General features: G+C 37.2%; 1 protein-coding gene across 1 annotated transcript in view; it reads left to right on the top strand.

Annotated features, from left to right (window-relative positions):
- The window catches only part of Plppr4 (phospholipid phosphatase related 4), a 41,623-nt gene that overhangs the window by 13,603 nt on the left and 7,182 nt on the right, over positions 1-20,838 (top strand). Inside the window, exons 2-5 of the mRNA XM_052730066.1 lie at positions 9,885-10,070; positions 15,285-15,414; positions 18,549-18,744; positions 20,227-20,284. Of these exons, the coding sequence (XP_052586026.1) occupies positions 9,885-10,070; positions 15,285-15,414; positions 18,549-18,744; positions 20,227-20,284 (570 nt within the window). The remainder of the gene's footprint in view (positions 1-9,884; positions 10,071-15,284; positions 15,415-18,548; positions 18,745-20,226; positions 20,285-20,838) is intronic.

Raw genomic sequence — 20,838 nt, 5'->3', positions numbered from 1 at the left:
GGAATAAAGAAGTAATTAAATAGGGCAGAACAGTTTCTGGGCTCTAAAAGGCACTGTTGTTTAAATAGGAGAGACCAGCTAATGAGCAATTTTTATCCCAAATAATGAATGACGACTGCTGTGACTCAGGCATCCGCAGAACACCACAGTGTTCCTGAGGCAGGAATCCTGGAAAAGCACCAAAGGCCAGAAACCTTTCAGAGCCTTAAGTGTGCCCAATTTCTGATGTACCAAAAACACTTCACTAAGGAAGATAAAAGTGGAGACAAAACCAGGCCAAATCCTAAGTATTTAAAACTCTTCAGGTATCACCAGAATAAATAAAAACAAGGATGGCTTTGAAGAAACTGCACAAAGAACCTCTAAGCCCTGGGAATGCTGTATTAGCAGGACTGCAGCTTGAAAACGTCCAGCATCCCCCATTCTTGGTGCTGCTCACGGCCCTTGCACACATGGCTCCCTCTATCCTTCTGCCCTCTGAGCTGGCATGGCCACTGACTCCTGGGGCTACTTTTCCTGAAAAGCATCAGACAAATGCCAGATGGCGACATGTGATGGAACAGTAGTAAGATGTAATGGGGGCACAGGACTGCAGGAACTTGACAGAGCAGGATTCAGTTACTGGCCTTGCCATGCAGACCTCAAGCACACTGTTTAATGTATCTGGGGCAGAGTCTTTATTTTAAAATATATCATAAGATTCCCAAGGAAGTAACTGAAATTAAATCTGACAAGTAGGAGGAAACATCGAAATAAAAATCAGTGTCCACACCTCTCTCTTTAAGTATGAGTATGTTCAATAAATTTGGTTTTAAGTCAAATTACAATGTGATCTAGCAAGGACAGATCATAGACTTGAGCAAGGGAAACACTTGTCATGATTAGTTGATAAGGAAGAAGTAAATATAGAAAGTGTTTAAGAGTTAAAAGCAAAATTTCACAAGTGTAGCTGAAATTTTTTTGGACTGCCAATCAGTTCCCAAATAAAGTCACAGAGACTTGTTATTAAGTATGAAAGCTTGGCCTTAGATTAGGTTTGTCCCACTAGCTCTTTTAACTTTATTTAACCTGTTTCTATTCATCTACAATTTGCCTTAGGGGTTTTTACCTTTCTTGCATTCTGTATGTTCTACTCTCCTGCTTCCTCCATGTCTGGCTGGCCAGCCCCTGGTGTATTAGTAGTGCCTTAGGGGTTTTTACCTTTCTTGCATTCTGTATGTTCTACTCTCCTGCTTCCTCCATGTCTGGCTGGCCAGCCCCTGGTGTTTCCCTGGTGTCTCTTGGTCTCTTTTTCTTTCTCCCCTGAGCCTAAATTCCTCCTCTTACTTTCTCTACCTGGAAGCTCTGCATATACCTCCTCCCTCACTATTGACCACTCGGCTTTTTATTAGACCAATCAGGTGCCTTAGGCAGGCAAGGTAAACCAGCAGCCCATCTTTACATAAATAAACAAATGCAACACATCTTTACATAGTTCAACAAATGCAATACATCTTTGCATAATTAAACAAATATTCTGCAACACACAAGTTACCTACAAGACCCATTTCCATCTTGGGAAGTGTAGTCATTGTTGTACATGAATTGAGGTGGGGGCAAGTTAAAACTCATAAGCAAATCAGTTCAGAGCAACTTCCATGGACTTAGGTACCTGGGCAGTAGTCTGGTGCTCTCACTGACTTTCTGATAGTTGTACAATTTATAAAATTTATCATCACTCCAGTTTCCTTATATAAGTTGAGGATATCAACAAATACTTAGACTACATAAAGTATAAATTCAATATAGCAATCTATTAAGATCAGCACAGTACCTGTCTTAAGTGCCTAAATCTTAACCACTTACTAAATACTGTAAACCAGTGATATTTCCACTTTCTTTGATAGTGACTTCCTGGTTTCTTTTGGTTAAACCCCCATTTAGTGAACACATTCAAAACAGAGATTTGTATAGAGATCTGACTTTCAGATTCCTGAGCTTAGCATAAGACTAGTAAGATACAAACATTTATAATCAGAGACAAATTAACAAGTCTTCTAATGAAGCTTTATATGAAACGTAGGAAATGGGAGCCTCAGTTCTGAACAGAGGGCAGAAAAATTGCAGGGAAAAAGATATGAAAAAATATTTGTTTAGAAAGAAGAAAAATGGAACTGTACCATAATGCAAAAAGTTAGATGTTACTTTCCAGATGTGAGCATTATAGGGACCTGAGAAGTGTTTGCAGAGTGTGTGATGTATAGACATAGGTCAACATTTTTAAAAGAGAAAATGTCATACACATAAGGTCATGAATGTCATTCTAAAAAGTCCTCATATGCTTTGATTTTAGCAGGGTGCTGTTAGTTGCATGATGTGAATTCTATGAAAATCAGTCTGTAAGCCCTGGTAGGGGGAGGGGAAAAGGAAGTGTGAAAAAATAATAGAGACAGGAAATCTTGATGCTCTTATTTAGGGTGGTGACAGCTGAAAAAGGTGAGAGAAGATGGTCCTTCATCACGTGGCACGTAGAAGATTTTAGAATCAGATAGCTGTGGAAGGATTCCTTATTTCACTGGTGATGAACAAAGCCACAACAAGCTGAGAACTTGTCCAAATCCTCAAAACTGTAGCATAAATGAAGGAAGAAGCTGGCTTATCTGGGCTCCGAGGCCAGCACTGGCTTCCCATGCTCCTGCTGTCCTGTTTTAATTTGTATCTGCACATCTCATTTCCTGTGTGAAAACTAGTTCAGATTTCTGGACCTTCATATAGTAAATATTCATTCTCACCTGTTCTTTTATGGGGACTAAAAATGTTGGTTTATTCTCATAACCCATTCTTGAGTTTCATTTATTCATGTGAATATGTTATAATTAAAGCAACATTGGTTTTAGAAATCATAAAGCTTTATACTATATTTTTGACACTATTATTGCCAATATTTTGAGGAAATACTGTCTACACAGAAAAGAAACTGCCATGGAATATTGTTAACGCTTGTATAACAGGGAAGAGAAAATATCCTCATCACAGTGTGCTACCTCTTGACAACTTTCTCAATGGTCAGTCCTGTTTCAACAAATGTATTGCTATGTGAAATTTCACACTCTGTGCATGTGTTCATGTGTATGTGAATATACGTGTATCTATATGTGGAAGCTAGAAGTGTGTATCAGTCTTGTTCTTCATTCTCCACTTCATCATTTGCCTTTTTTCTTTTGTGTGTAAGTGGACTGTGTGTGTAAATGTGGGTACACATGTGCTACAGCGCTTGTTTGGAGGTCAGAGGACAGCCTAGAGTTTGGGACCTTGCCTAGCATGCTTGAGAACTTCCAGAGATTCCCCTTTTTCTGCCTCCCATCTCTCTGTCAGATCACTGGGATTAGAGAGGTGGCTAATACAGTCAGCTTTTATGTGGATTCAGTGTGATTTTATGAGACTCACAGAGGATCCCAGCTGTGATCCTCTTGCTTGCTCAGAATGTGTTTTATCTGCTGAGCAATATCCCCAGCTTCTCCAATTTAATTTTTGAGGAAGGGTTTCTCACTGAGCCAGGAGGCAAACGGTTGATCAGAAGGCATTAGTTCCCCCTAGCTTCCCTCTCCACCCCAGCACTGGGATTACAGCAAAAGCCACTTTGGATTATTTTTCACATGGGTACTAGGGATCCATTTCCGGTCCTCATACTTTCAGTAGTTTATTGGCTGAGCTATTTCCTCAGCCCTAAATTCTCCCTTGTATATGATTTTGGGATATCTGTCAAAATGACTTTTAGACTTCCCTTTTTAAATTTCTTATTAATCTAAAAATGTTCCTTTGAACAATTTGCATAATTATGTTCTTTGACTTCTTGTGGTATTACTCATAGCAAAACCAAGATAACTTGGTTGAATTTTTTTATGCAAGTGTAGCTCTTCAAAAGTGAGGATACTGCTTATGTTTAAACAATCCCATGGCCATGGAGCTTCATCCTTCCTCCTTACAATTCTTACTCTCCAAGTAACACATTACTGGTTGCTGGACAGCTGTGATTAAACAACCAAAAGACATCTCAATTGAATAGTTGTAAAACAGATTGATCACTCCCTACCAGGTTTCCCCAGCATTCTTCTTCCTAGGAAATGGCCCTGCTGGCCCTGCTGCTTGGATTGCAAATCCCTGAAACCAACCTTTACTGCTTTCTCTTCTTCAGTGACCATCCACCGAATTCCTATCATGTCTCCACAACTATAACCATAACTAGTGAGTTCTCTATAGCTCTAGTTCTGGGTCACCTAACAGTCATCTCCTCTCTTGGACAGCTAGGTCTACTCTGCATCCACTGAAATTCAAGCCATTTGAATTGGAAAGTTCTTCCTTCTCGCATTTAGTTTGAGCCATGCACTTGCACCTGTTACATGTGAATACACATTTTGCTAAGTTTTGAAGGGCATTCAAATTTTCACTCTACCTCTACCTTAGAATTCCTGCTGTCTATCCTCAATTTCACACCCAGAGTGATCTTGGTAAAACATATATTGAGTTCTGTTTTACCTCCATTTCATCTCTCCAAATGTTTCCTGTTTTACTTGCATAAAATCCGAGCTCCAACCATTGATTCCAGTTCTCTGCTGTGTCTGCCTCTCTGACATCATCTCAGGTTACTTTCTCAGTTTACTTGCATACAATTAGATGGCATCTAAGCTAGGTCTTGCTTAAGGTATAGGGAATCCAGGCATTGAAATACTACCACTTTCTTCTTCAGACAGTGTAGTTTTCCCAATATTCTTTCTTAATTTTTTATCTGCCTTCCTCATCTAAAAATAATCTGACATTAAGGTCTCTATTTAATCATAACATGAACACTGACTTGTATAGTCAGGTGGGCTCTCAATAGATATTTATTAAAGAAAACAGTAAGCAAGTCATCCAATAGGGCTGTGTATGTTGAGTGGCCCTTTGTGGAGACAGTACTACTGCCTCAAAAGGATCTTCTAGGATTCTGAATCCACCATGGTCACAAAATAGTCCCAATACAGGAACCAACATGTCTTCTACCAGGTGGAGAGCAAAGTGAATGTTCCCCAGTGGGGATAAACCATGTCCTTAATATCAGCTTGCTGAGAGCAAGTAAGCTACCTGTCCTAGATAAGATTCCATGGTGGATTGCACCAATATGTCACTAAAACCCATACATAACTATAGATTTTTATTTTTAAAACTGACTTGAGAAAAATCAACATTACACAGCAAATGCGATCTTTTAAAATAACTTGCTTTCCCTGGGCTCTGTGCTCCAAAAGTTACCATTTTCTTTTCTTTTAAATTGCTCTATCATTCTCACTCACAAGTTCCTTAGTACATAGTAATTATAAGAATCAATCTGTTCTTTTGAAAACCGTTTTTCTACTGTTCGGGTAATTTCCCTTCTCAGTACTGCTGCATAAAACAGGTTGGCTCACAATTAAGGAATAAAATATCTATACTTGCCTATGTGCACAGTTTTAAATCTTCAAGATTTCATTTTAAATGCTATCAAAATCTGTGTGACTTTTCCTATTATGTGCATATAAAATTCTATATATGTTTTCCCAAATTAGCACATCTCATCTGCTAACTTTCTTACATTCAAAAGCAACTTCTGTTGCTAAGCATCTCAGAAATGAAAAGACACTTCTGAAGACAAGCATGACAGAAAAAAAACTGTGATTTAATCCAGTGTACTTGGGTGTTAAAAGACAAAAATTGATGACACAGAAAGAAGCTAAATGACCTTTTAAGAAAAAAAGAGGAGACACTAACATCAAAGGGATAGAAAATTATTCCTAATCTTGAAAACAAGTAAGGTAATGAAACAGGCTTCTACAGAAACACAGATGACTATTATACAGCTACGAAAACTGGCTAATGTGAGAAAGACAAAAAGACCTAGATATTAGTAATAGAAATTATTTTAATTCACATGTTAACTCATTGTTTCTGTGCACCAATGCATGTGCATCTCCCTGGATGTCATTATTATATTAGCAAGCACTAATGGCAATATAGAAAGTATGATCAGACCACAGCCTAAAAATTTTAGTTTGCGAAAGCATCAGACCCATTCTATATACCCATTCTAGATAATTCAAAAAAGGGAGGGGGAGCCAGCATGCAATAATTTCCTGGAAAAAAAAAGGTGCTAGGGAATTATGGTGAGCGTAAGAAGTATGTTGCTAACATTATACAAGTACATTGGACAACTTTAGACAGCAGCCATCCTTATCCGCAGAGGATCCATTCCAGGAAGATCTGAGGCTACCTGAAGCTGTTTATAGAAACCCTGTATTCATTTTTCTTTGTACACAGGCTTATGTTAAAGTTTAACTCAGGAATTAGACACAGTGAGAGATCAGCAACACTAATAATAAATTTGGACAATCATCACATCCTATAATAAAATTTGTTGTAAGCTTTTGCATTTTATCCATAGATTTTCTGCTTAATATTTTTAAGTCATAGACAACTGAAGTCACAGATAGAAAAAAATGTGCACAAGGGAACCAAAGTACTAATCTCTATTCCAGGTACTGTCATCTTCTTTACAATAGTGCATTTCTTCTTGTCAACTGACTGGCGGTGGTGGGCACTCTTGGCCAACACAGCCAATTTCACAGATAAGAAAACTGAATCTAAGAAGCACTTCCAACGTCATCTCTGGTACAAGTGAACATACTGTTGCTAGAACCTCCTAGTCACCTGAAAGCCATCCAACTTTACTGTTTCTACTACACTGGCAAACTTCTAAGCATTCTTTCCCACTTTCCCATGCACATGCACTGAAAATAATGCCTTCATCCTTTGGCTATCTTTGCTAACACAGTTGAGCATGGTCTACATGTGATCAGACACAAACATCCTATGGGGAATATGTCTCTGCTAAGGAAGGCTAACTTCGTTTTCAGATTGCTTGTATTGCTAAAAAAAAAAAATTGCACACTTGTAAGTTCATGAGCATTTATGAATTTATGAAAAGGGGGATCATCAAATGTTATCTGGACGGGCACTGAAGATCTCAAATCTGACCCCCATGTGCAAAATATGTGCAGAAGACACAAGAAATTTTCCAGAAAAAAAGACAGAAAGTAGATGGGGAAATCTGTTTAAAGGTGAAACATTTAGAATTGAAATGGAGAAAATCTTTCCAATTTTATAGAAACCACACATTTAATATAAAGTCTGTTTATACTAATTAATGCATATCTTAACTGAAGAGTAATAAACACAGAACAACCACAAGCTAACAGTAATCCTTTAAATTGATGCTAGTCATAATTCATTATCTGAACCATTTATTTCTGTTTAATTTTTGGAAAGGAGGATAGAATAGTGTTTAATACATAAGACTTTGGGATGAGCTGGGTTCACCATCTAACTACCACTTGCTGTTATAAATGCTTATCACCTACAAAAACAAGGACAACAATATGACCTATCTGTTGAACAATAACATTTAAATTAAGTTAAAATCAGTGAATCACATTAATTTCCAAAACAGAAAATTATCTGGCATGTATGACCTGATATATTTACTAAATTAAAGATAAAATGTATTACTGTAGATTGAAATGAAAATTTCAGTCACACATATACACCAGGGGAACTGTTTTATAGGTCATGATGGAAAGCTACTATTACTGTATACCAAGTTAGGAAGGAATGTGAAGAAATAACCAGCTGTTTGGAGCCATCAAATGATAAAGGATAAGATAAAAAAAAACATAAATATTTCAATGCAATGTTTTGTTCTGTGAAAACCACCCACTTGAAAACCAGAAAAAAAACCATATTAATCACCATTCATCACTAATTTTCCAATAAACCTAATGCCCACTTCATTACAAAAAAAGACTTTCTGAAAATAGAAAGTGTAATTCTATCTTGCATATTTAATTTTTAAACAAATAGCCAGAAATCATTACTGGTTAATCATGTTCTTATAAAAAATATTTCCTATTTGGTTATGTAACCATTCTGTATTCCACAAACATCAAAACCTTAAACTAAAGAAGGGGTCATATGCAGGCGGGGGGGGGGGGGGGGGGGGGGGGGGGGGGGTCCATGGAGGCAAGAGACTGACATGGGTATCTTCCTCACTCACTCTCCACCATATTCTTGAGAAGTGGTTTCTCACTGAAAATGAGCTGCATCAATTCTCCTAGACTGTCTGCTCAGTATGCTTCAGGAATCCTCTTCTCTCTACCTCCCAAACTCTGGGCATGGATAATGGGGATCAAACTCAGATCCTCACATATGCAGAAAAAGCAGTATAATGATTGCTCCATCTGCCCAATGCCAAACTAAACTTTTTTGAATGATACATAAGTCTGTAATGGTAGCTTTGACAGGTTTGCTATTGAGCAAAGAATTCACATTTTCTTGCAAACTGTGAGTAGCTTGCTCACGAGGCTTTTTTTTCCCCTGGATGGCCAAGCATATGTCATGTTCTCTATATGATTCCTAACACCTATGTAATGAGAACCTGGAGCATTATAGGTTGAATATAAAACAAAAGGTTAGAAACTACAAGGTGATTGGCTTAAGGGTAGCCAAACAGACGGCCAATGAAATTAAAATTTCAAGCCGGGCGGTGGTGGCACACGCCTTTAGTCCCAACACTCGGGAGGCAGAGGCAGGCTGATCTCTGTGAGTTCGAGGCCAGCCTGGTCTACAAAGCAAGTTCCAGGAAAGGCGCAAAGCTACACAGAGAAACCCTGTCTCAAAAAACCAAAAAAAGAAATTAAAATTTCAGATAAACAATGAATAATTTTCAATGTATTTATCAATCATTGAATGGGATATTCTTACAATGAAAAATTAGTCATTACAATCCAAAATTCTTATTTCACTGGTTAGCATGCATTTTTGTTGATAAATCTGATGACTCCAATATACTTACTGTAATACGTTAAGGTTTACACATTTATTCAGTTAGTTATTTATTGGTAAGTAGTTATTGGCCACTAAAAACTACTAAACGATGCATTGAATATTACTATGTGCTAGTAATAGATTTATGCTCTGGGGACTCAGAAATAAATAACATTGACAGATTCTTATTTCCTTTAAGTGTTTATTGCAGCGATAGTTTATAGAAGATGAAAATTAAATAAGCTATTTGTTAGTTTTGCTAACATAATGTTAATTTGCAAAGCAATTTTGATTAATAAGTGCTATTGAGGGAAAAAAAGGTAGATGACAAGGTTGAGGATGGATCAAAGTCCACCATGGCTAGAGGGTACAGGACAGTCCCATTAATGATAGAGAAATGTCCCTCAAGAGCTAGGGAAAGGACATGAGAGGAAGAAGGAGCCACAGACGCAAAGGACCGTGGGAAGGAATCCATTTCACTCTCACAGGATAAGCATGAATAATCTGAGTGTGGTCAGAAGCGAGCTGAGGAGTGGTAGGAGTGTGGAACTACAAGAGTCAGACTCGGAGACAAAGGCCAGACATTGAGGAAAGTTCCATTCCACGGTGTAGCTCTTGGATTTTGTTCAAGTTAGACACTTGGGTTTGGTTCAGGTGAGAACGGCAACCAACAGGACGCTTACAGTGGAAAGTGAAATGAGTTAGAATATTTCCAGAAGTCTCCTTGTGATGTTAGTGGTGACGGAGTGGATGAGAGGATCGGTAAGTGAAGAGAAAGGTGGAAAGACTAGGCGAAGGGTGACAGGTGAGAGTGGACTGGCAAGGTAGATAATAACTAGAGGCATTCTGTGAATGTCAAACCCACAGCACTTAAGAATGCATTTTATTCTGCCCCACAGAGAGAGGGGCCATGACAGAAGGGGAAAATTCCACAGATTTCAAACTTCAAGATGTACTGATTCTATTTGTCCTATTTACAAAAATAGATTGTCTCCTGTGTCTTTCACCCTCAGTTGCCTATATTGGCATCATCGGTGGTTAGCCTCTATTTCCTGGAACTCACAGATGTCTTCAAACCTGTGCACTCTGGATTCAGCTGCTATGACCGGAGTCTTAGCATGCCGTACATTGAGCCAACCCAGGAGGCCATCCCATTCCTCATGTTGCTTAGCTTGGCTTTCGCTGGACCTGCAATTACGGTAAGAATTGACCCCCAAATTTCATTGTTCAGATCCAGAGAACAAAAGATGATCCAGTTTGTGTAGCAAGTGTGCTAAAAAACAAAAAAGATGAATTCTAACCCTTGGACTGGGAAGATCCTGTCTTTGGAATATATTATATATATACATACATGTATATGTATGTATATATATATGTATGTATGTATGTATATATATGTATATATATATATTGACATTCTCATGTAGTTGATTGCCTAAAACTGTTGGCATTTAAAGTTTTAAAAAATTACACGATTTCCAAAAATGATTCGTTTGCATTTATACATCATTGTGAAAAGGGTTTTGTAATTACACAATTCTTTTTTTCTACACAATTTTTCTTAATGAGTACTATCATATTGCTGATATACTTTTAATTGATGTGTTTTCCATGTGTTTGTTTGCTATTTGAATTCTAGGAGTTGAAAATAAATAATTATATACCCTCTCCTCAAAAATTACTTTTAATAACATTTATAGGTTCAGTTTTACTAAATAAAGTAGCACTTTATGCTGATTATAAGCAATGAGCCTTACCAACTGTAAAGAGCTCAAAACTCACCTTCTGGTCATACACGTGTGCATGCATACCACACACACACACACACACACACACACACACACACACACACACACACGCACACATGCATGCACATGGCTAGACATACAGATTGTGATCCTTCAGATTCACAACAGGCATCTACATTTTAAAACATGTATGTATAGAAACACCCCAATCTACTAGAAGTGAATTAAAACAGTTGTTTTTATTTTTAAACTTTACTATAAAAAATGTTGCAAAAGAAAATCACATGCTAAAATTATCCATACTAAACACTATACAACTCAGTGAATTTCTATACAGAAGTTGTGAAGCTTCACATTTTATTTTATACTTCTACTAATGCGTTTATGCACTTATCTACAACCAAAAATGGAAAGTCCATTGCAGGGTTATATGCTCTTTCATAATGAATTCATGTTCATTGCCTGCATTCAATCCATCCTGATCCCCTGGTATTTAACTTCCTTTTCTCTCTTTCCTACATGACATACTGTACCAACAAGCACACTTGTTTACTTATATGCATGTATTACTGACTCGATTTTGTATGTGAGGGAAAGCATGCAGTTTTATCTTTCTGAGAATGTGAAATATTGCTTAATGTTGTGCGTTCTAAGTTCATTTATTTACCTACAAATTGCATGATTGCATTTTTCTTTAGAGCTGAATAATATTCCATTTTATATATCTATAAATTTTCAATATCCATTCATCTGTTAATGGACAACTAAGTTGATTCTGATTCAATACTGCAATGAATAAAGCAGTAATAAACATTGGGGTGCAAACATCTCTAGGGTCGGGTATAGAGTTCTCTGGGTATATGCCCAAAAATAAATATTGGAGTCATACAGTAGTTCTATTTTCAATTTTTTGGAGAAATCTCCAAATGATTTCCATTGTATTAATTTTTGCCTCCACCAACAGCAAATAAGGCTTCCCTTCTTGCTACATCCTCTCTAACATTTCTTGTGACATTTATTGATGATAACCATTCTGACTAAGGAAAGGTAATACCTTAAAGTAATTTTAATTTTCCTATTTCTGATAGCTAGGAATACTGAAAAAAATTCTTTTTTTTTTTTGAAAATTATCTAACAGTTCATTTGTCTGTTTTTTCATTGGCAGTTTTATTTCCTTGATATTTAATTTCTAAACAGTTGTTTTAATGTGTCACTACACACCACAAATAGCATGTTTTATGTAAATCCATTAATAAATAAGGTTAGCCAAGCATTGCTGCCATTTCTTCTGCCCTGATACTACTACCCTAAAGAACAAGAAACACGTTTTCCAGGGTGGTATTGTTTGCTTATGCCAGAAGGAGCCTTTGCTCATCTCTAGCTCTTTCATTACACTCATGAATGTTGAACAAGTGACGTTAAATTAAAAGGCACACTTAAATGGATCTTTTATAAGATTCTCTGATGCACTGGCCTTTTGAGTTTCAGTACATCAGCATTTTTTAAAAAGCTTTTTTGTAGACTTTCTAAACTCTATACTTTCATGTAACCATGACTCTGTATTCAAAGTACCACTCTATAGTCAATAATAATAATAATGTTATTTACACTATAAATACATTTAATAAAATATTTGGATAAAACAATTGAAGCCTAATTTATTCACTTTGTAAATTAATGATATTTGAGCTCCAATGAATTCTGGGGCATTAGAAATATTTATGATGTACTTGGAAGCAGAGAAAACTTCTTAATGGATGATATTTCTTCAAATAGTAACATCTTCCTGTCATTTTACTTAGTCATTTGACCATAGCAGAACTATTAAATTTGCTTTAAACCTATCACATCAGAAAACATGTCTCAGCCAGAGTGCAGTATATGGATTTAATTGATACATCTGGAATAAAATGCATAAAGTGCTACATGGATGGGTATGACTCTGGTAAAAAGAGTGTTTATATGCAATCATTTGAATAATTCACATTTTATAGATGCAAAAGTGCTTATTCACTAAGCTATGAGTGAATAAACTGAGCAAATAAACACCAAGTCACTTGGAAAATGTCTCATTGCTATGTTCCATATCAGGAGCATTTAGCACATGATGCTTGTTCTCCTGACATTGTTGCATGTACTGGGGACAATGACCTTGGCATCGTCACAGTGTTCCTACTTCTTTTGAATCCCTTGAGTCCAATCACAAAGTCTCAACACACAGGTTAAGGATGTTTCCTAGGACACTGGGGCTTGAAGACCTAAGAAATCAATGACGATCTACCACCTCTTCCTCCCACTGAGCAGAACCCAGTGCCACCTCCTTCTATGGGGCATTTCTGTAGTACCTCCATCCTGCCATGTGCCTCTTAATGTAAAGAGAAGTAAATCAGGAACTGTTTGTGTTTAGGGATAGTCCCCTACCCCTAGAAAGCTTCCAAGCCATCAGTGACATTTTTTCTTCCACGGCGGTTTCATAAACCTTGAGTGAACAACTTGATGTTCAGATGAGCTTTGGCATTATTGACACAATGTAGTATCTGACCCCCTCTGTCTCCAAATACATCTATTATATTCTTCTGGTTTTGTTCTCATGTCATTGTTCTTTCTGTTTTTTGGGCCTTTCCCCTAAATAAGAGCTCTTCTCGGCATTGATTCTGTGGCACACAGAGTCATTGTGATGTTACTGTAACCTTACTACAAAAGTTGTTTCTGTAACTCCTATATTCCTGCCATTTCCTAAGAATGAAAATTAACAGACTCTAATCTCTGACCATCAAAGATGCCAGTTTTCTTCTCATCTCTGTAGCTGAATAAACTTGGTATAAAATTGGGATTCCTGGGAAGAAGTCAAGCTCAAGCTTCATAGGGCTCAGCTTTTAGAGCAGCCTGGTGTGAGGAGAGGGGCTAACTACACATAACAGAGAGCTGGTGCATTTCCAGGTCTCATTTGAAGTAACAATGACAGAAAACATTAGTCAAAAAGAATGAATAGTTCATTCAGCACTGGACAATATGAGATAAATTCCCCTCTATAGTTTCTGTACTGGTTGACTGTAAAAAAATCTATCATACCATGTGATATTTATGTTTGCCTTATCTTCAGAGTTCATCAAAGAATATATCAAAAATTTGTAAACAAATTAAGTCATTACAATTATATACATACCACATCACCTGTACAACTAAATGTATCTAAGAGAGTTATAGTTTTAAGCACTTTGTAAAACAAGTAAAAAGATTTTAATGAGAACTTAGAAGCTCACCCAGAAACATCTAACCTCAACCATTGTTCAATCCTAAGTACATTCATTATCATTACAGTAACTTGATCCACTGTATCTGACGGACTATTAATCTCTTGAAACCTGACTTTCCTCAACTTTATGCATTTGTGAAACCACTATCTAATTTGACAGAAATTTATTAGGAATAATACTCTCAAATATTTGAAAGCTTTTTGGTAAATAAAAGTCATAAATTCAAATCTTGCCTGTATTATACAGAATGAGTAGCAGCTCAGATTTCTAGGATAGTTAGCAGAGTAAAAATCATAAACACAAATCCCATCTAAAAATGAGAGTAACTAAGAAGTGGCTCTTGTCTTGGAGGGCCCTGGTCTAAGGAGAGACCATCAAATGAATGTGTAGTGTGCAATTCAAAAAGTTGCTCAAAGGAAAAGACACAGTTCTAAGGAGGGTGATGAAATTCATGTTAGGGTATAGTAATAGAATTTAAAAAAAATTTCTTGAATGAAAGGACACCCAAATAACATGGAATTCCCTCACTGATGTTATACTTCTTAAAGTCCCACAGCAAAATCCACTGTTTATGTCTTAAAAGACTCCTGATAATTCAGTGTGGGTCTTTATCTACTGTGAAGATGTACTCTGAAAGCTTATCTCTCAGGAAGACTACCTACTTATCTTGTCATGGGCATTCTCCAATAGGTAGCCATCCCCCATGTGGCTTTTTCAAGTCTAAATTTATTTAGTTTTAAATTTTTAATGTAGTACAGTTAGCACTAAATATTCAATCCATTTGCAGTGTCTACATTTTTTTGAGTTCTTGGCAGCTACATGTGAGTGGTTGCTACCATATTAACCAATACAAGACACAGTTCCATCCCTACAGAAACATGTGCAGAACGGCTACACTCAATAGCGCTTTTAATCTCAGACATGCTTTTCATGCATTTTTTCCTTCTGTTAAATTAAAAATGGTTTTGTTGACCAAATCTGTTTGTCAAATGTCCCTGATCCTTACTCTATACTTACTTGATTCTTCTAAGGCATCTTGGGATTGATGTCAAGATTATCAGAGTTAGAGCAGAATCAGCAACTGTGTGGTTGATTGAATTACTGGGTGTGATGAGTAAAATGCCAAGGGGTAATCGTTGTAATCAAATTGAATTCTTAGATGTTTTCACACCTTTGACCAATGCGCAGGAGTAGACAAGATACAGCCAGACCTCTTTACAGTGTCCCAACCGCTTATTTCTCACAGATTGTTCAATCCCCAGAATAAATTGCTTACATCTCTGAAGTACTGAGAAAAACACCTCTTCTCTTTATTCAATTGGCAATGTGTAAGGGGATGACGCATAGCTTATGCTTGTCAGTGTGTAGGTATAGTGACACTCTTGCTGACACCATGTGGCCTTTGCAGATCATGCTGGGAGAAGGGATTCTGTACTGCTGCCTTTCCAAAAGAAGAAATGGGGCTGGACTGGAACCCAACATCAATGCTGGGGGCTGCAACTTCAACTCCTTTCTCAGAAGAGCCGTCAGATTCGTTGGTGGGTGTGAGGAGCCAAAAAGAAAGGAAATGCTTTTCTGCACAGAAATACAATGTCTAATTACAGATATTAAACCCCTAAAGCTGTAATTTAGATGTATACGTTCAGTATGTGGTGAGTTTCACATTATACAGGAAACTTGTTCAAAAACGGAATCTGGGATCTCTATCGAAATGTGCTATTTAGAGTCATGTCCCTGGTTCTGGGAGCTAGCACACACCACACATTTCAGGGCATTTTGCCAAACGCTGGTTGGAGCATAAGTTGACTTTAAAATAGTTTCATGAAGTGTACGTTTTAGGTTTTTATTTTTTTCCTGTGGAAGAAGGAAAGAGAAGGGGCAAGTTCCAAGTAGCCCTGACTGGCCTCAAACTTAATATGTTGCTGAGTTTGGCCTTGAATTCCTCAGCCTCCTGCCTCTACCTCCCACGTGCTAGGATTGCAGGTGAGTGGCACAATGTTCCATTTTGTTTTGTTTTTCAATGGAGAAAAATGTCAGTAGGCCATCATTGACAACGCTTCAGAAATTAATTTATTCACATAAGTGAGTCTGTTCCTTTGTGGTTTCATCCAAAGTCACTGTGCATAGAACTGTCCCCTAGACTGCTGCATTCTGGTTATGTTTTCTTGGTTAGACTCCTTTATGCCCCCGACACACACACATACCTTACATTTTTTAATGAAGTCTGTAAGAAAACTACTGCCCTGATTAAGATAATATCTGAGTCATACTAATTCCTAAATGGCGATTAACATGAGACCATCTTAATGTAGTTTGAGCCACAGATTGCTTTTTACTTTTTTTCCGCTGACTTAAATGGTCATCTACGATACCAGACACCAACCTGAATGTTTTACATTCATCCTGGTAAGTCAATATAAGGTTATGTTTACCTACAGCATATCAGCATAAAGAAATTGGCAGCTTCAGGTAATATCTCATAAATAATTACATTAAATTTTCTCTCCCATGACTGGCTCTGAATCATCCCCTAAACTCTGCTCTTTGAAGATATCTTCTTACCATCATATTGATATGGTAATAAAACAGTAGCCCCCCCCCCCCCCCATAGCAACATTTGAGGTAAGAAAATAGAACTCCAAGATATAAAGCGGAACACAGAGAAATGTTTCCATAATAGAATATAACGCTTTGGAAAAAGAAGTGTATACTCCAAAATGCTATCAGCAACCTCATGCTCCCTGGGCCTGGAGAGTCTCATCTTCCAAAGATAAAATATGCTGACTCCCTTCTTATTCAGTCTTTGCCTAGACCATGCAAATCTCAGATCACACTGCCTGCTCCTTGTGTCCTACACACATGATCTATGCTACATCGTGTTAAGAGTGAATTCTAGGGGAACTGGAGAGGTGGCTCATGGTTAATAGTATTTGTGGCTCTTCCAGAGGACTGGAGTTTGGCTCCTAGACAGAATCCACATTAGGCAGCTTACAACTGACTGAAACTCCAGTTCTGAGGGATCTAACACCTTCCCCCTGTTCTCTATGGATATCCTTACACTAATGTGCATACTCACACACCTGTATGTAAATAGATAAAAAAAAAGAATAGACCCTATGCATGCATCCAGGAACTGAAATGCAGATATCAGCTTTCTGTGTCATAACTCCCTGGTGTAATTGGAAAAGGAACTGGGGCTTTGATGGACACAATCACCAGAGGAGAAAAATGAAAATCAGTGCAATGTGACACTCTTGGTCTGGAGATGGTGAAGGGGTGCCTCTCAGGATGATTTCTGTGGGTGTCTCATGAATCAGAATGCAAAGAGTTGAGTCAGAATGAATGCAGGGAGTCAAGACAGCAGGGGAAGAGTAGGCGAGTTCTAGATCATCTGTGTCTTAGAAGGAACTACTCACAAGATGAGCCAAGCAAGTGACTTCAAACACGCATAGAGCTTGAGGATTTGTAATTTAAGATTGGTTCCAGAATATAAAATTCAAAATTTGGCAGGAGATAAAAGAACATCTTCACTAAATAAGGCAGCTCCCACAGTTACCCAGGCTGTAAGTGTTGTTCGGTTGTTATGGCAAATCCTGCCATTCCCCTTCTTTGCTTAATTAGCACTCTTAGCAGCACTGTGCTTTAGAGAGAATGAGAATGGATTCTGTAGGGTTTAGTAACTGTACCTAGTGTTATAGACCAAGGTGAGGAAAGAGTCCTAACAACTCAGAAATGCTCAGAATTTTAAAATTATTTTTAAAAATTTGTTGTGTGCGTTTTATTACAAATATAGGTAACGTTTATTAAATTTGTTCTTCAACAATTTTATACATACAGGTAATGCATACTGACTACTCTCACCTCCTGATTCACTTTTCTCTCCTCCCCATCCCTGTCAACTCTTCCTCTTCCCTAAAACTTGTTTTCTAGATTACTGAACTATTTAGCTACTGATGGATCGGGGGTGGGGAGTGGGGGCGGGCAGTCACTGTCTCCAGACTCCAATGAACAGATTCAAACCCATGATCACACAGATGGCACTGAATAAGTTCAGCTGATCACAAAACAAAAATATATTAATGTAAAAACATTTTTAATTCTATTACATTTCTCATATTCTGTACCTCTCTAACCATTCCTCAACTTTCCCCAGGTAGATGGCAAGTGACCTATGGTAAATCATGTTAAGAACTGACCTTAGACACTGGAGACATGGTTCATCAGTTAAGAATACACACTGTTCTTGCAGAGGACCCAAGTTCAGTTTCAAGTACCCACATCTGGCCACTCACAACTTCCTGTAACTCAAGCTCTGAAACTCCAACACCATCTCTTGTACTCTGCAGGCATCTGTACAAACAGATGTACAGACCTACACAGAGACATGCTTAATTAAAAGTAAATATTTATATATAAAAATCTACCCTAATTAACAAGAGTGACTATGGTATACTTACTAGTTGGGAAATTCTCATTGTACTATTTTGCCCTTAAATAATGACCGTCTAAATAGACATTCAGAAATTTTCTGTATTATCTCTCAAATTATCTTAGAGAAAATGACAGCACATTATAAGGTCAACATATTAGTATGCAATTAACATACTTAATACTAACATAAACCCAGCTTTAGCCATCAAGTAGGTAACAATATTTTCCATTTTGCTTCTAGGTGTCCATGTGTTTGGACTGTGCTCCACAGCTCTCATTACAGATATCATACAGCTGTCCACAGGATATCAGGCACCATACTTTCTGACTGTGTGCAAGCCAAACTACACCTCTCTGAATGTATCCTGCAAAGAAAATTCCTACATCGTGGAAGATATTTGTTCAGGATCTGACCTTACAGTTATCAACAGTGGCAGGTTGAAAACAAAACTCCAGAACTATTCCATGACAATACCTGTATCATGTAATAACTGCACCATCCAACCATGCCATTTTCAGTCATGATGATCTGTATTTTACTTATATTTTCAATGCAACCATCAATTCAATGACTATAACACAGAGATCTGCTAGTAACTTGTTCAAAAATCTTCTCTTGAAGTCTCCAAATTTCAGTTTCACATTCTTGCTATAAGCTCTCCTTTTACTGAACTTATATTTTATGTTCTATCACAATTGATTTAAGATATTAATGATCTATTCATTATAGCTGATAGACAATATGTGCATTGAACTCACTTAAGTCAAATACCCAAAATCTGTGTTATATCTCTTCTTTATCATTTATTTTAAAATCATGCAAATTTTTCTTTTGCTCAAGTTTGCAAAGAGTTGCATCTCTTTCCTTTGAATGAACACAGAAATGTTAAACAGCTCCTGACTTGACATTTCAGAAAGTTAAGGACATGAAAACCCAAGAAACTACTAATACATTAATTTTTTTTCAATCAACAAATTAAAATAAACTTATAAGACAAGAGAAAGTTTCTGAGAAGCTCAAAAGAAATAAATAGAGAGATAACAGAGCACTAAATAATTCTTATGAAAATTGGATTTGTTATTAATGACTTCTCAACAAAGCAAATTCCTATGGACCATTCAGTAATTTTGAATCTATGTTGAAGAACCATGTCCTGTATTCTTTCTCAATATTTCTACATTTTCTTGTCTGTGTTGAATAGCAAGGATCAAATACTTAGAAAAGCAATAATATAAATGACTCGTTTTCCATGTTTTTATTCCATTGAAAGAAATGTCTAGTCCTTTTTCTGTGTGTCCTTTTCTGGGTGTGTTCCACTGACCAATGTTCCAAATGAACCTTGCTCCCTAAGTTGTTTAACTTAGGAAAATTCTGTGTTGTTTTAGAGGTGACAGTCATGTTTAAGTGGGCTAATCAGGGAAGCAGCTCGTTAAAACAGGACTTTTCTATACATTTTAGAGTATGAAAGTGCATTATGATCTACTGGTATGGGAAAATAACTTCATTACTTAATGTAATGAAACTGTTTTGGAGCATAAAAATGTTTAAAACATCAAAGCTCTACATTTTATGAACTTTAACAAGAAACTGATATAATTGTAACCAAAACGTAGTTGTCTTCCGACTCATGTCAGACATCTCACATGTTCCTTTACCAATGTCATACTTATTTTCTCGTTCCTTTCATTTTAATTGTTACTGAAAAGTATATCACTGCTATTCTTTCATGCTAATGGTGACCAGCAGTGCTCCCGAGGAGAATAAATCACTTTGGCTTTCTCAGTAAAGTCAATATAAATGAAGATTATGGCTTCTTGTTTTGTGGCCTTAAGTTGAACATCTTACCCAGCCTTCTTGAGATGATTGCTGGCATCGCATTCAAACTAAAATGAGCAATTTGGCTGTCTTTCTTTGGCAGAAAGTCATTCCCGTCCCAACATGCGACCCTTGCTGCCTTTGCTGCTGTATATGTGTCGGTGAGTAATGGGTTCCTTGTTGTTAAATTGTGACCTAGAGAAAAAAAACAAGGAATGAGTGTTTTCTCCAGGTGACTAATTAGATTACAGTTTAGTTCTGCCTCCCTTTAATACCATAGCATCTAAAGCAATTATCAGATGCTACTGTTTAAAAAAAAAAAAAAAAGTAGAAGCCGGGCGGTGGTGGCGCACGCCTTTAATCCCAGCACTCGGGAGGCAGAGCCAGGCGGATCTCTGTGAGTTCGAGGCCAGCCTGGGCAACCAAGTGAGTTCCAGGAGAGGCGCAAAGCTACACAGAGAAACCCTGTCTCGAAAAACCAAAAAAAAAAAAAAAAAAAAATAGTAGAACCAAAGAATTTTTCCACAGTGAGTCATAATACTTGCTTAACCTTGGACCATTTTAATGCAATACATTGTTGGAAGATATTTATGAAATACATGAATGTGATAAAAATCAAAGGGCTTTTATCAAGTAAGTGTACAAAAACACAGACAGGAACACAGCTTTCAGGATTTAGGTAACAATAGTGAGTTCTAGGTCACTGTCAATTTGA

This window comes from Peromyscus californicus, unplaced genomic scaffold (assembly GCF_007827085.1).
Source record: "Peromyscus californicus insignis strain IS unplaced genomic scaffold, ASM782708v3 Scaffold_9__1_contigs__length_137607984, whole genome shotgun sequence".
In the NCBI taxonomy this organism is placed as follows: domain Eukaryota; kingdom Metazoa; phylum Chordata; class Mammalia; order Rodentia; family Cricetidae; genus Peromyscus; species Peromyscus californicus.
This window is presented reverse-complemented; position numbering and strand designations above follow the sequence as displayed.